At 52.9% G+C, this 14381-nt stretch overlaps 1 protein-coding gene across 15 annotated transcripts in view; it reads right to left on the bottom strand.

Moving 5' to 3' along the window:
* ATP2B2 (ATPase plasma membrane Ca2+ transporting 2) overlaps positions 1-952 on the bottom strand; it is a 114992-nt gene extending 114040 nt beyond the window's left edge. For 14 of the 15 annotated variants that reach the window (XM_063114971.1, XM_063114967.1, XM_063114972.1 and 11 more), the window contains exon 1: positions 748-946. In XM_063114971.1, coding sequence (XP_062971041.1) covers positions 748-946 — 199 coding nt within the window. Of the gene's footprint in view, positions 1-747 lie in introns of all 15 variants that reach the window. The other variant, XM_063114973.1, reaches the window with a different exon arrangement.
* Between the last annotated feature and the right edge of the window lie 13429 nt (positions 953-14381).

The raw sequence follows: 14381 nt of genomic DNA on the forward strand, positions 1-14381 counted from the left end.
CAAGAAAGCCCCACTCCCTTCCCCAGGCAGGGCACACAAGGCATCTGCCACCTTCCTGCCATGGCCCATCTTCCTGCTGCCCTGTATACTCAGCAGCCCCCAAAGCCCACAACTGCCCCAGAGCCCCAGCGGTCCCCAACCAGAGTCTGGATTTGGGAGAGACAGACGTGATTCCAGCCCAGGGCAGGGGATGAGCCACTGAAACTGGCTGCATGTCAGCAGCACTGTGTTCCATGCTCAAGGCCACATGAGGGGATTTCTGGGGCCTGGGGAAGGAGGGATGAGGACTGGGTGGCTGGAACCCCGAATTCAACCACTGTGGGCTGAATGGGGAAAGGAGTCCCTGTTGGACCTGCCTGCGGGCAAGAAAGGCATGGGTCCATTGTGGTCCCTGCCAGCTGCCCTCCTCCTGCCCCCAACCCAGAGGCTGGATGGCCCCCAGATTTTCATGATGATGATACCCACCCCCTGCGGCAGTGGTAAGCCATGCCCTCCCTGGGCTTATTGGGCACCTTGTCTCCAGAACGGCCTGGACCCAGCCCTCTTCCTGCAGTTTTCCCTGCAGGTGGCTTGGCTCAGCTCCAGCTCATGATAAGACTCCATTCCCTGGCCTATCCAAAGGGGCTGACACTCAGCTGGAATACACTAGAATGGCCATTCTGTCATTTCAGACTGTGCCTGAGATGTTAAGTATTATGAACGTGGCCCCTGGGGCTGCGTCCCTGGGTTCAAGGCTTCCACGCCTACCTTCAACAGGTGAGGTTTTGAGGCGCCGGCAGATGGCTTCAGTGTCCCCATAAGTCTCCTTGATCTTGACCACGGCCTCGGTGCCCCGCAGCTCCATGAGGGAGCGGAGTTCCTCCATTGTGCACCCGAACTCGCCCCCATGGCTCGACTCATTTCTTTGGTTTTTAGAGTAAAAGTCGCTATTGGTCATGTCACCCATGTTTGCTGCAGTCTCTGCTGGGGGCGGGTCTGAGGGTCAGCGCTGGACAAGAGGCTGCCAGGTGATGGCTGCGTGTGGCTGTCCTCAACACACCCTCACTGGACGGCTGTGGCTCCAGGCGGTCGACTCTGAGTCCTGGGGGCAGGGGTGGCTGAGGTGGGCTGGCAGCAGCGGTAGTGAGCTCCAAGGGGTGTCCCTGGGTGGGGGGCGAGGTCCTGGGGCCGGAGGGGCTCAGGGCTGTAGACCCAGGAGTCTCCATTCAGTGGGGCCCATGCTGCTCCCTGGAGCTGGCATCTACATGGTCAGGGATGGGGGCTCCTGTGGGGACAAGCACAGAGTGGGTGACGAGGGTCAGGCACTGGAGGTCTCACAGGACAGAGGCTCAGGGTGCACACACACACACACACAGACCCAAATGACAGTGACTACACACAGGTACCCCCTGACACCCCAGCACATACTAAAAATCCAAATGGTACCAGTGCCCACTTGGGCACTCCACCATATACCAGCCCCAAGGCACAGTCTCTTAACATAGCCTAACCCCCTCGTTGTCCATCGCGCCATGTAACGCAGACTGCACAACACACGTCCTTGTGTGCACACACCTCCAATACACACAGCTCAGGTGCCCTGCACCACCTAACCCACTGCCACCCCCCCCAAACACATGGGCCCTGCTTCACACCGCCCTGATGGACCCCCCTACATTGTCACACACAGTCACACTTCTAGGCATACAACTTCACATCCCCACTGCCCTCCCTCACAGTAGCTGTGCTCACAGGCTCCGCAAGCACACCCAGACCCCACCCTCTCACCATCCTCATCATGTTTACATGTCCCAGGACCCATGATCTGACACATACCCCTCTCCCCAAGTACACAGCCCTCAGGCCCCATGCTAGATGCTCCCCCCGTCTATGCCACCTACTGCCCCCATACACACTCTTCTTCCCACACTCCCTCCCCACTCGGGTCTCACAGGCATGGGGACAGGAGAAAGGCCCCCACCTCCACCCACAGTAGCCCCCAAACACATTAATCAAGGCTCAACCGGGCCACAGGAGCCAGCTCTTGGATATTCATGAGGACGTCACCGAACCCAGAGTTTGGTCCCCAGCATGAGCTCAGGTCCACAGAGCCCTCACCTGGGGACTCCTTCAGACCAGCACCACAGACAGGACAGCAGCTGACCGCCCCTCTTGGGAGCCCGGGAGGAGGAGGTGGGAGCCCGGCTGCTCCCTGCCTGCCCAGCCACTCTTGCAGGAGTACGGCATCTGTGGGGCTGCCAGGGGAGAATCCAATCCACCCAGACACCCAACACCGGCAGCCGAGGTCCCAGCAAGCGTTGGGTGACAAAGGGCCCCTGCTGAGCTCGGCTGGGCTTGGCACAGGCCCCAGCTCCGCCCAGCAGCCTCGGACAGGAGGGAGATGAGGAGAGGAAGACGGGACTGAGCCCCCTGCCCCAGCCCCAGCTCCCTCCCTGTCCCAGTTAATTTCATTTAATTCAGGAGGCATTCCAGTTAATTTCACTTTCCCAGTGAAGAACCTGAAGCTCAGAGAGGGAAGGGAGCTTGTGCAGAGCCACACAGAGCAAGAGCAGAGGAACCCAGAGGGGGTGGCCTCCTGGCTCCCAGCCCAGTGCTCTTTCCCCTTCCCCCAGGGGGTGCACCCTCCTATCTCTCTGAAGAGCTGAGACTGGTGGGTGGACTGTGCCAGGCAGTGGTTAAGAACACAGGATCTGGAATCAGAGTGATCCAGGTTCAAATCCAAGCTCTCCTAAATCCCGGCTGTGGGACCCTGGTAAGTCCCTTCATTTTTTGGAGCCTTAGTTCCCTCATCTGTAAAATGGGGACAAAAATAGCCACTCTCTCTTGCCTCTCCCCCTACCACACCCCTGCTACCTCCCAATTTACTAAGAACTAATTATAAACCATGTTCAAATCTGGTGTGTTTCCACTTGGGTTATAGGGCTTCTTAGCTCTGGGTCAGGAGTGCTGGAGCCACAGGGGAAACCTATCATGCCTTACAGAAGGGACACTTTTACCCCAGGAAGCAGGAGGAAGCTTTATTTTTTACACTGGGACCAACAGGTATCTCATGGAGCAGAACATAAAAAGCACAGATGCCTCAAGAAGAGACACGAGACACCAAAGAAACTGTGTGCCTGGTGCTCGCACCTCCAGTTCTGCTGGAGTGCTCATGCTCCTCGGCCATTCCAGCACGTGCCATCCCCAGAACCCACAAATTTTGACTCCAACAGTGTATTCCTGGGAGGAGCAGGAGGCAGGGACCAGGTAAGTCCGTGAGTGAGAACAACAGTACTCCCCGCTCCATTTCTTAAGCATCTTCTGTGTGTCAGGCCCCATGCTGAGAACTCTGAATTTACTGTAGGAAGGTAAATTCTAAGAGGGTGGAGGGTTAGTATGGTGTGTGTGCCACTGTGGCTAGAAAAGTACCTGGCTCCTAGTAGGTGCCTAATAAATAATTGTTCAATGAATAAATCAATGAATGAAAAGCAAACAAACAATATCTCATTGAGTCTCTATTGCCCTGTGAGGTAGATATTATAATTAGACCCATTTTACAGACAAAGAGAATGAGGCTCAGAGGGGTGAAGTCACTTGCCCAAGGTCACACAGCAGGGAACTGTCAGGGAGTGGAAACTCTTTTAACCTTCGACCTTGGACTCTTGTCCACCACCCCATAAGAAAGGGCTGGTTGGGGCCTGGTGTGGGATGCAGAACCTCTCTGGGGAGAGTGTTGGCATTTGGGACTTGAACTGAATGCTCCCCTCTCCAGTCTAGAGCCAGCTGCAGGAGGCAAGGGGAGACCTGTCAGACCACGTGGGCCACGCGATCAGGGTTGGATGAGGTCCTAGGCCCAATATGGGGAGGGTGCAGGGGCTTTTGTGCTAAGCAGTGCCCCTCCTACTGCCTACTCAGTGTAAGTATGTTTCGTGTAAGTTTAGGAAACTGGACAGAGAAAAAACAAAAGGCTGGAGCAAGACAAGGATTGAGGGAGGCACACAGGGCCACGGTCATCAGGGGAGAAGAGAGGAAATGAGTCTGGGGCTCCCTGAGGCCAGCACAGTGACTTGGGGCCTTGTGAGTAGTTGGGGCTGAGAGGGGCAATGGGGTTGAGATGCTCAGAGAAGGTGGACCCCTAGCAGAGAGGCAAGGGCTAGGGAGGTGATTTGACTGGGGACCTTCCAAAACAGGCTTTGCTTTCTCAGGAAAGAGAGGTGAGATGAGGAGTTACAGACCTCTGTCCAGAAGGAACTCAGGACCGACTCGGAGTCCAGGGGGCCTCAGTCCTTGGTGCTGAAGCAACAGCATGGGCCAGGTGAAGGAAACTACCCCCGCTCCTGCCCAGAACTTACTGGCACAGTAGGAAGATCACTCTGGTGCTGAGCTGGTCACCTAGCTTCTCTGAGTCTTAGTTTCAGCATCTCTAATTTGGGGACACAAATATATAGTAATGCTATATTACTGGCACCTGGTAAGCATTTGTGGAGCACTTACTAGGTGCCAGCACTCTAAGTGCGTGACAGGAACATCTATCGCAGAGATGCTGCAGAGTGTTGAGGAGGGGCTCGGCAAGCCACAGTTTCTGGGCTCAAATTCCGGTTCCTTCACCTCTCAGCTGAATGGAAAACAACTTAATTTTGGTTTTGTGATCTTAAAAAGGGCAGCGGGGAGGGGGTGTATAATAGTATCCACCTCACAGGTGTTATGAGGGTTAAAGAGTTATTTCATGTAAAATACTTAGAACTGAGCCCAGCACAGGGTAAGCACTCAGGGATTATTGTGATTATTATGATCAATCCACACAACCAGTTTATGAAATAGGTAGTCTTGTTATCCCTGTGGAACATATGAGAAACTGAGGTCCGGAGAGGTGGAGTAAACTGCCCAAGGCCACATGGCTAGTGAGTGGAGGAGCTGGGATTTGAACCCAGGCAGTCTGGGCCCAGAGACACACGCCTAATCAGGATGTTTTGCTGCCTTCCCTGGTAAATCTTCCTCACAGGGTTCTTATGATGCTTAAACAAAGTGCCATATGTGAACCAAAGTGCTTTGCAAACCTCAAGGGGCTTTCTAAACCCAAGGTGCTGTTTTCTATCTGTCCCCTTGTTACCAGCAGCATGGCTTACAGACACTGATAATTACAGCTTTGACAGCACGAGCTATGAGAATCGTTAGCAGCAAGTATATCTGTGATGACAACAGTAGGCATGAATTAATGGGCTATTGTTGGTTTTAACGGCTACTGTGTTAAGATGAGCAATGATCTTCACCACCCATCCACCCACCCACCTATCCATCCACCCACTCACCTATCCATCCACCCACCCACCCACTCATCCATCCATCCATCCACCAACCCACCCACTCATCCACCCACCCACCTACTCATCCACCCATCCATCCATCCACCCACCCATCCATCCATCCATCCATCCACCCACCCACCCACTCATCCATCCATTCATCTGCCCACCCACTCACCCACTCACCCATCCATCCACCCACCCACTCATCCATCCATCCATCCACCCACCCACCCACTCATCCATCCATCCATCCACCCACTCACCCACCCATCCACCCACCCATCCACCCACCTACTCATCCACCCATCCATCTGCCCACCCACCCACTCATCCATTCATCCACCAACCCACCCACCCACTCACTCACTCACTCACTCATCCATCCATCCACCCACCTATTCATCCATCCATCCACCCACCCACTCACCCACCTATCCACCCACCCACTCATCCATCCACCCACCCACCTACTCATCCACCCATCCATCCGCCCACCCACCCACTCATCCATTCATCCACCCACCCACCCACCCACTCACTCATCCATCCATCCACCCACCTATTCATCCATCCATCCACCCACCCACTCACCCATCCATCCACCCACCCACTCACCCATCCATCCACCCACCCATCCATCCATCCACCCCCCCATCCATCCATCCATCCATCCATCCATCCACCCACCCACTGACCCATCCATCCACCCACCCATCCATCCATCCACCCCCCATTCATCCATCCATCCATCCACCCACCCACTCACCCATCCATCCACCCACCCACGCATCCATCCGCCCACCCACTCATCCATCCATCCACCCACCCACTCACCCATCCATCCACCCCCCCACTCATCCATCCATCCACCCCCCCACTCATCCATCCATCCACCCACCCACCCACTCATCCATCTGTCCACCCACCCACCCACTCACCCATCCATCCACCCACCCACTCATCCATCTGCCCACCCATTCATCCATCCATCCACCCACCCACTCACCCATCCATCCACCCACCCACCCACTCATCCATCCACCCACCCACCCACTCACCCATCCATCCACCCATTCACTCACCCACTCATCCATCCATCCATCCACTCATCCATCCATCCATGCAATTAAATCAGTGATTTCCATGACTTGATGTGTATGCCATGATGGGGAGTCTTAGGTGCTGTGGATACCCAGAGCAGGAAGACCTGACCTGGCCCAGGGTAACGGGGCTTGGCCTTTCCTTTCAACTCAGAGTAGGGATTTTTTTTTCCTGAAGGTTAAGCAAGACTTAAGCCAAAAGATGGACCGGGAAGAAACTGAAATATACAGTGTCTGTTGGGAGAAGGTTGGGAGGGACTTAGTAAAAAGTGTGGGAAGTGGCTGGTGTGAGCAAGTACGGAGGGATGACACTGGGGATAACAAAATCAGTTAAAAATGCAAACTCCGCCCTGTAGGTGATTGATCTTATACGTCCTCCTCCACCTCTCCTGACACACACATCCTCCCCTGCATCCCACAGGTGCATGCACGAGGCCACCCCAGTTCCGCGTGTCTCGGTTTTTCCTTTTAAGCTGCACAGACTGCTTTGGGACTTGCTCTGGCTGCAGGTTTTGCTGCATTCAAAAGTGTGAGGTCCACAGGCACAGAAGCACTTGTACAATATGACACAAACAATCTTCTGACAGACCAACAGAGCCGAAGACCTGGTAGTTTGTGCAGAACCCATCAGCTGCATGAATCCTGCACACTTGCCACCTACCTGACCTGTACAGAATATTCTCTGCTACCTGGCCCTTTGCCTCCCTAATAGCTCAGCCTCCGAGGCCCTCCCTCAGAAGCCTTCCCTGACCACCTAGACTCTATAAATGCTCCTGACTTCACACTTTATTGCTTGGGCCTGCTTAACTGTCTCCTTTTCCCAAGAGCCTGACATGGCAGTAGCCATGTCAATTTTATACTTAGTGCAGTGCCTCAGACTTCAGTTTCTTCATCTGTAAAATGGGCTAGTGATTACTACCCTGCCTACTTTTTGGGTTTGCTGGGGGTCGGGAAACAATCAGAATTGGCAGTCATGTTTTTTCTTTGAGATGCATCCCCTGCCCTCCACTCCCCAGTTTCCCTTCTTTGTAATGACATACAGGTGTGAGGCTGAAGATGTGGCAGGCAGCTGTCCCCTCAGCCACAGCCCCACCACATTCTCCAAATATCATGTTACCCGCTACTCTATGGCTGAGGGATTAAATGAGCTGTGTGACCTTGGATAAGTCACCTAACCTTGCTGGGCCTCATCTGTAAAGTGGAGATGGCCCCATCTCTATCTTACAGGGTGCTGTGAGGACCCAGTGAGATCCAGCTGTTGGCCTGGAGCAGACATGCTATGACACTGGCTTCCTCATCTCCCCTCCCTGCCCCCACCCTATTATTAGCAAGTGTGCCTCCCTCATGGTTGCGATGAGGTCCATTTGCAGCCAGCTCTCAACATTGCACAGGTAAGCACCCTTGCCCTGAGCGGTGGGCACACAGGCCCGGGCAGGGCATACAGCTAGTCCTGGGCCCTGAGAGGTTGAGCAACACACTAGGGTCACACAGCCAATGGAAGCCCAAGCCCAGTGAGAAGCTCCTCCCTGCTTCTCTAGCTCTGGCCATCTGACTGAGCCCCTTTTCTCCCTGGGCCTCAGTTTCCCCATGTGGAAAATGAAGGAATTGGACAGTGCTCTCTGGGGTCCCTTCGGGCTCTGACATGCCAGGCCTTTCAGAATCCAGGAGAACATTCTGACAATATTGGATTTATGCATTCAGTTTCATCTTATTAGCATTTAAATGACTCTGTATTGTCACATTTCAATGACTCAAGAATAGGTTAGGAACGCCTTAATAAAAAGTCTTTACCAGGAGGAGTGCTGGTAGAAGAAGGAGCAATATTATTTTCAGTTAATTTAACAAAGAAGGAATCTATCTTTCGAAGGAAGGATTAAAAACAAAAAAACCCCCCAAAACCCATCCCAACAGCTCTTCAAATCCTGTCTGGAGGATAGTAGCAAGTGAATTACATACTAAAAATAACTTTTGGATGCCAAATCCTTCTGTTTTAAGATGAGCTGAATTTAAAAGCCACCTTAATATGTATTTTTAAAGTCACCTTTTCCTTAGAATTGTCCCTGGCAGCAATGACTGATGTGGGGACACAAGTCTAGTATGAAGATCTCCAGTCACCGAGGCATGGCTTTGTCAGTTACTAGCTATGTGACTTGGGCAGAGCTCTTAACCTCTCTGCCTCGGTTTCCTCCTTCCCAAAATGGAAAACCCACAGCCCTCCTCACAGGGTTTTATAAGGATTAACTGAGATAGCGCTTAGCACAATTCCTGGCAACAAGGAAGCACATGTTAAATGGTGACTGTCTCACTATGATAATTTAACTCACTCCCTGCTTTTAACCTCTGCTGAACCAGACTGTCCCCCACAGTGCGTCTTTAAAACAGAACTCAGAACTGATGTTGCCACACCCACAAGTTTCCTTTCCCCTCTCAGATGGCTGGGGAGGCTTCCGGCTTGTTGCCACCGCATACAAGGCTAGTTCCTTCTCTGCTCTGGTCTTGATGAACTTACTCTAGTTCCCACAGGGTAGGACATTTTCTTTCCTCTCCTGGCTGCAAATTCTGGCATTTCTGCAGGGGCCCCGCTGCCCCAGTGATGGGAAACTCTCTCCTCTGTGCCAAGCCCAGGGACGTGGTTGAACTCAGCCTGGAAGCCAGGGGCAGAGGGACAACGGCTCCTCCCTCATCCTCAGTTAGAGAGCCTCAGCCATTCTCTTAGGCACCTCTCTCTGGGCAGGGGATTTCCCCTGCACGTGTGTGACAAGGAGAGAGAGCCTGAAGGAATCAGGGTGACTAGGTAAGTGCAGGTATGGGTGGGCATGTCAGCACGGGTGTGCTAGAACAGTGTGAGTATGCTAGAACAGCATGAGTGTGCAGGGTGAGTGTGGGTGTGCTAGATCAGTGTGAGCATCCAGGGCAAGTGGGGGTGGGCAGGGTGAGTGGGGGTGCATTAGCATGAGTGGGACAGGATAGGGGCACACCTGAGTCAGGAGTGTGACAATGTTGGACTGGTCAGGCCTGTGACTGTTTTGGGGTGTGTGTGAGAGAGGGTCCCTGTGGTGCGTCAGCAGACGTGTACTTGGTGCAAATGACCTCAAAGGACAAGGTGTGCCATGCGGGCCTAGGGAGCATGTCAGCATGAGCGTGAGTGTGAGCGAGCCAGAGATGTCTGTGCCACACCCGCCTCTGCACGTGCAAGGCCCATGTTGTGTGTGTGCATGCTCATCAAAGCTGACGGTGACGATCTCAGCTCCAAGCTCTCACGGCTGAGGAGAGAGAGCAGGGAGAGAGGAGGGGACCGAAAATGAATACCTCAGAGCGGGTTTAGTGTTATTTTTAGACCTCTATTCTGTTAACCAGAAAAGAAAAATCTAAAAAAAAAAATCCCACAGAAACAGCCTTGGAGGCACAGGTGGCATAAGCGGGCCAGGGGGTGAGCAGCGAGGGACCCTGGGCTCCTTGCGTAGCTTCTGACTCTCCTGCCTGGCCTGTGGGAGGGAAGGTCTGGTCTTCAGCTTCCCACCAGGGTCAGCTTCCTCCATTCCCCCTGTCCTCCAGAGGAGCTGCTGACGTTAGATGGGAGAGAAAACCTTCATTTCTGTCCTCCAGGTGCTTCACGCATACACCCACCCATCTATCCGTCCATTCACCCCTTCATCTGCCCATCATCCATCGGCTGTCCATTCATCTTTCCATCCATCCATCCACCCACCCACCTGTCCACCAGCTGTCCATTCATCCATTCAATAAGCGTAATGAGGTGCTTCTCAGTCCCTGGGCACTGGGATTACGAGAACATGAGAGATGCCCTGATCTTCCTTCCTGCTGTTTCAAGGCCTGCTCACTCTGCCACCAACAGCCCCAAATAACCCCGTGGTCAGGATCTGAAGGCCGAGTGGAGTAATTCCTGCACAACTTTTGGTTCAGATTTTGGGAGGATGTAGCCAAAATGACCCTTGCCTGTGAATCAGGTCTGCTAGGTTCCAATCTTGGCTTAACCACTACTATTAACAGTGATTGCTAAGCAAATGCCTTCCATGGGCTGTGCGGTGTCACTGTCATTTTACAGGTAAGGAAGCCAGGGCTCAGTGAGGTTATGGATGGCCAAGGCTATATGGATAGGACTTGATATAGCTTAAATACGTCTGCTCTAGTCCAAAACTTCTGTCTTTCCTCTGTGTCCCACTGCCTTTCACTAACTCACAGTATAAATGTGGGCCAGTGCTGTCCCCTGCTGCCTCAGTTTCCTCTTCGGTAAAGTGAGGATGTAGGCTGGAGAGTTACTCAGTCTTGAAGGGCAATTTTAGCCTCATCCTCAAGGACTGTCCCATTCCGTGACACTTGCTTTTCTTGGGGCACACACAGTGTTCTGGGTTTCCTTCCTGCCACCTCCCCTCCAGCAGGAACAAATGTCCTAGTTGCAGGCTAAGTCCTGTTTGGCTGGAGGCTGAAGGAAGAAGAAATGCCTAGAATCAGGAGCTGATCAGAATACCCCTTCTGCCCGTGACACCCCACCCGCTGCCTTCCCTTGGGTCTGCCTTCCAAGATTTGTATCCTTCATGAGCTTCAAGTTTAGAAATCTTCCCTTTAAAAAAATCATCATGAGTTTTCTGGTGAAGCTAAAATAGTAAAGTCACTAGTAAACGGACACAAGAAAGCCTAGTTGAGGCAGAAAAGTGTTGGGGAGGCTTCACTTTGGGCTGCAACAGAGGAGACATTCAGTGAGAAAGCTGGGGATGGTGGCCCTGCCTGGGATGGGCCAGCTGCTCTGAGCACTGGTCTCTGGTTCCAGCCATACACCTTGGTCATTTCCCAGTCTCATATCTCACTCTGCCCAACTCTCTCCCAACTGCTGCACTGAACTTCTTGAGGACCCTTTGCAGCCCTGTCTGCCTCCAGACTCCAGAGCCTAACTGGCCTAATGGGCCACAGTGACATTGTTCGCTCTTGCCTTCACCCTCCGCATTCCCTCTCACTCCTGCTCTGTCCCCATGGATTACAAACAGAGGCTTGAAGGAGGGACAGAAAGTGATGATAACAGTGCCTACTATGTGCTAAGCACAGTTGTACACACTTATCTCATTTAATCCTTCATAACAACCCTGTGATGCAGGTACTGCTGGCACCTCCATTTTACAGAGTGATGTGATTGGCATAAGGTCTTATGGTTAAGGGTTTGGGGAGTCAGGTCTCTCTCACACACAGAAACTCTTAAGAGCTCCCCAGGCTCATTTACACTCCTCCCTCTAGCAGACCAACCTACTGCCCTTTTTTCCGGGTTTTTTTTTTGTTGTTGTTTGTTTGTTTTCTTTTCTTTTTTTTCAGGGTTCTTCTCTCAGAACCTGACCACACAACAGGTCACTATCTGGTTGGTGAGTCCTCAGACTTCACCTGTGACCATGGAGGACTGGGGCCCAGGGAGCTCTCTCTGGGGATAAAGTGCTGATGGATGGACGGAGGTAGGTGCTGGGGAGGGATTGGGTGGCTGAGGTCAAGGAACCTGATAGCCATAGGGCCCCCTCTCCCCTGTGCAGGCTGATCAGCACAGGCGGGGGTTGTGAGAGCTGTCCACGTGGTCCTGGTGCTGAAAGACAGCATCCCTGGGGAGGACAAAGAAGTTGGGACTTAGGAACCAGCTCCACCAGGAGCTGTCCTCAAGGCCACAGTGCTGACTGGGGATGTGGGAGTGGGCTTTAAGGACAACATGCCAAGGAGCTGTCCACATGTTACGGTGCTGACACAGAGCAAGGTGATTTAAGTGCTCCTAGGAGCTTTCCAGGACAGCAGTGCTGACCAATGGAGTGTGGGATTGGAGAGGCCAAGGTGCCCCTCTGAATGGGGGTGCTGGGGAAGGCACTGGCCCTTCTCATGAGTTCTGTGAGCAGTCATAGGGAGCTGACCCCAGACACTTGATGCTAATGCTCAAAGCCTGGTTCTCAGGCAATGAGGCTGTTCCAGTGGGCAGGCCTAAGCCAACAAAATGACACCATGCAAAAGGCCACTCAGGACCACTTAAGTGAATGCAGTGAGGACTGACCTTGGCCCATCAGTGACATCTGCTATTGGTGCCAGAAATCACATTCATTCTTTTGCATTGTGCAGGTCCTTTCCGTCTGGTTCCTGCCAGCGCTGGGAACATATTAAATAGGTGGCATCTCAGTCTGAGTTTATTAAACTCTCTCCTCCATGGGCTGGGGGAGGAAAGTCAGCCACAGAAGTGCCAGGGGATGTGTCTAAGTTGGGAGATTACTTTTGAATAGCTGAGTAAGTCCTTTGGGGACTAGATCAGAGAAGCAGGAAGCTAAGGCTCAACGGAAAGTCTTTCTATGTGATCTGAGAATGCAGAGGCTCATAAATTTAACTATATTGAGAAAGAGAGATTTAAAAAAGCAGAAAGTAGGACTCTTGGATTCAAAAGAGTGGGGGATTCAGAATGACGCAGGTACTGGCAGGGATTCGTGTGTGTGTTTGGGTGGAGGTGTCTTTTGGCTTATATTTCTCAGTACTGAGGCTAGTCACTGCTCTATCTCTTCTAGACCACAGCAGAGGTGCCCTGGTTTGGTGACTGTGCAGTCACTGTCTTCCACACCTAAGCCCAGGTTATCTTCACCCAGAGTCTCCTTGGCAGAAAGCCAGAGATCTCTGCGACTTGGCCTCAGACCTGAAGGAGGTGAATCAAAAGGCCAGGAAGCCAGAGGAGGAGCTGACAGCAGGCGAGAATAAGTAGAGGTTTGCACCTGGGCCCACTCCCTCCACTGTGGCAGAGGTGTCCTTTCTTTCCTCTCTTTCCTCTTCTCTGAGTGGAGCTTAGGGACCCCAGAACAGGGCTGGTCAAAGTGTGGCTCCCCGAGGGCCACCTGTGTTGGCATCACCTGGGGGCTGATTAAAACATGGATCCACTGTCCCCACCCTGCATAGATGAATGGGTGTCTGCTGGTGGGGGTGGGGATTTGAAACAGGCGCACTATGGCCCTAATGCTTTGGAGCTCCTATCCCCTTCTCTCTTGGGTTTCCTTCCTCTTGCAGCCAATATGCCCCTGATTCTGGGTTCTAGAGTCCTGCCCTGCTCTTGTGGCCCAGCCTCTGGCTCATAATCACCTCTGGCTCCCTATCCCTGACCATGCAAATGCCACTTCCTGCTAGGCCTGGCCCTTGGGTAGCTTCTGGGAACAACTCCCACCAGCTGACTCCAAGGCCCTTTTCAGTCTTCCTGTCCTTGCCCACAGCTGATGTCCCCTCCCCTCCTTCTTCTGTCCACTCTCCTGTGACTTCTCTGACCACGTCTGCCCAGGCTTCTATGGCTTCTTTTTCTTGCACCAGCTGTAGGCTCTTCCCACAGTCCTGCCCTTGACCCTTGTAATGCCTTTCCTCTCCCTGGGCATTGCCACCCACCTGGGCATCAACTTTCATCCAGACATGGGTGGTTCTCAAACTTTACACACTGTCCTTTCTCCCAAGCTCTAGAATTGATCTTTCTGTGGCTTCCAAATATCCCCTCTTAAGTTCCTCTAGGCCCTCAGACTTCCCCAAATGTCCTCGTCCTTCTGTAACCCCCGTGTTACTTATGGCATCTAAAGCACCTCTAATGTGACCAGAGTTGGACTCGGGGCCACCACTGACTCTGCCTCCTCCCTCACATCTGATCAGGTGTCCAGACCCAGGAAGCACTGGGATAAGGGCTCTGGCTCCCTCCTCTTCCTCACCTCCCCAGGCTCCTGACCTTAGTTCAGGCTCCTCATCCACAGCCTCCCAATTTGTCCCGCAGCCCCCAGGTTCCCCAGCCTCACACACCCTCCTCCACTGCCCCCAGTGTGATGCTGAAAGTGACTGCCATTTACAGAGTGGCTTCGACGTGTCAGAGGCTGTGTTAGGCTCTGCATACTTTATCCTACAACAATCCCAGAGGGCAGGCATTATATGCCTATTTTATAGAGAAGGAAACTGAGGCTCAGAGAGGTAAATAACATCATGCCCAAGTTCACACGGCCAATGAGTGGCA

The sequence above is a fragment of the Cynocephalus volans genome, chromosome 11 (assembly GCF_027409185.1).
Source record: "Cynocephalus volans isolate mCynVol1 chromosome 11, mCynVol1.pri, whole genome shotgun sequence".
NCBI lineage: Eukaryota > Metazoa > Chordata > Mammalia > Dermoptera > Cynocephalidae > Cynocephalus > Cynocephalus volans.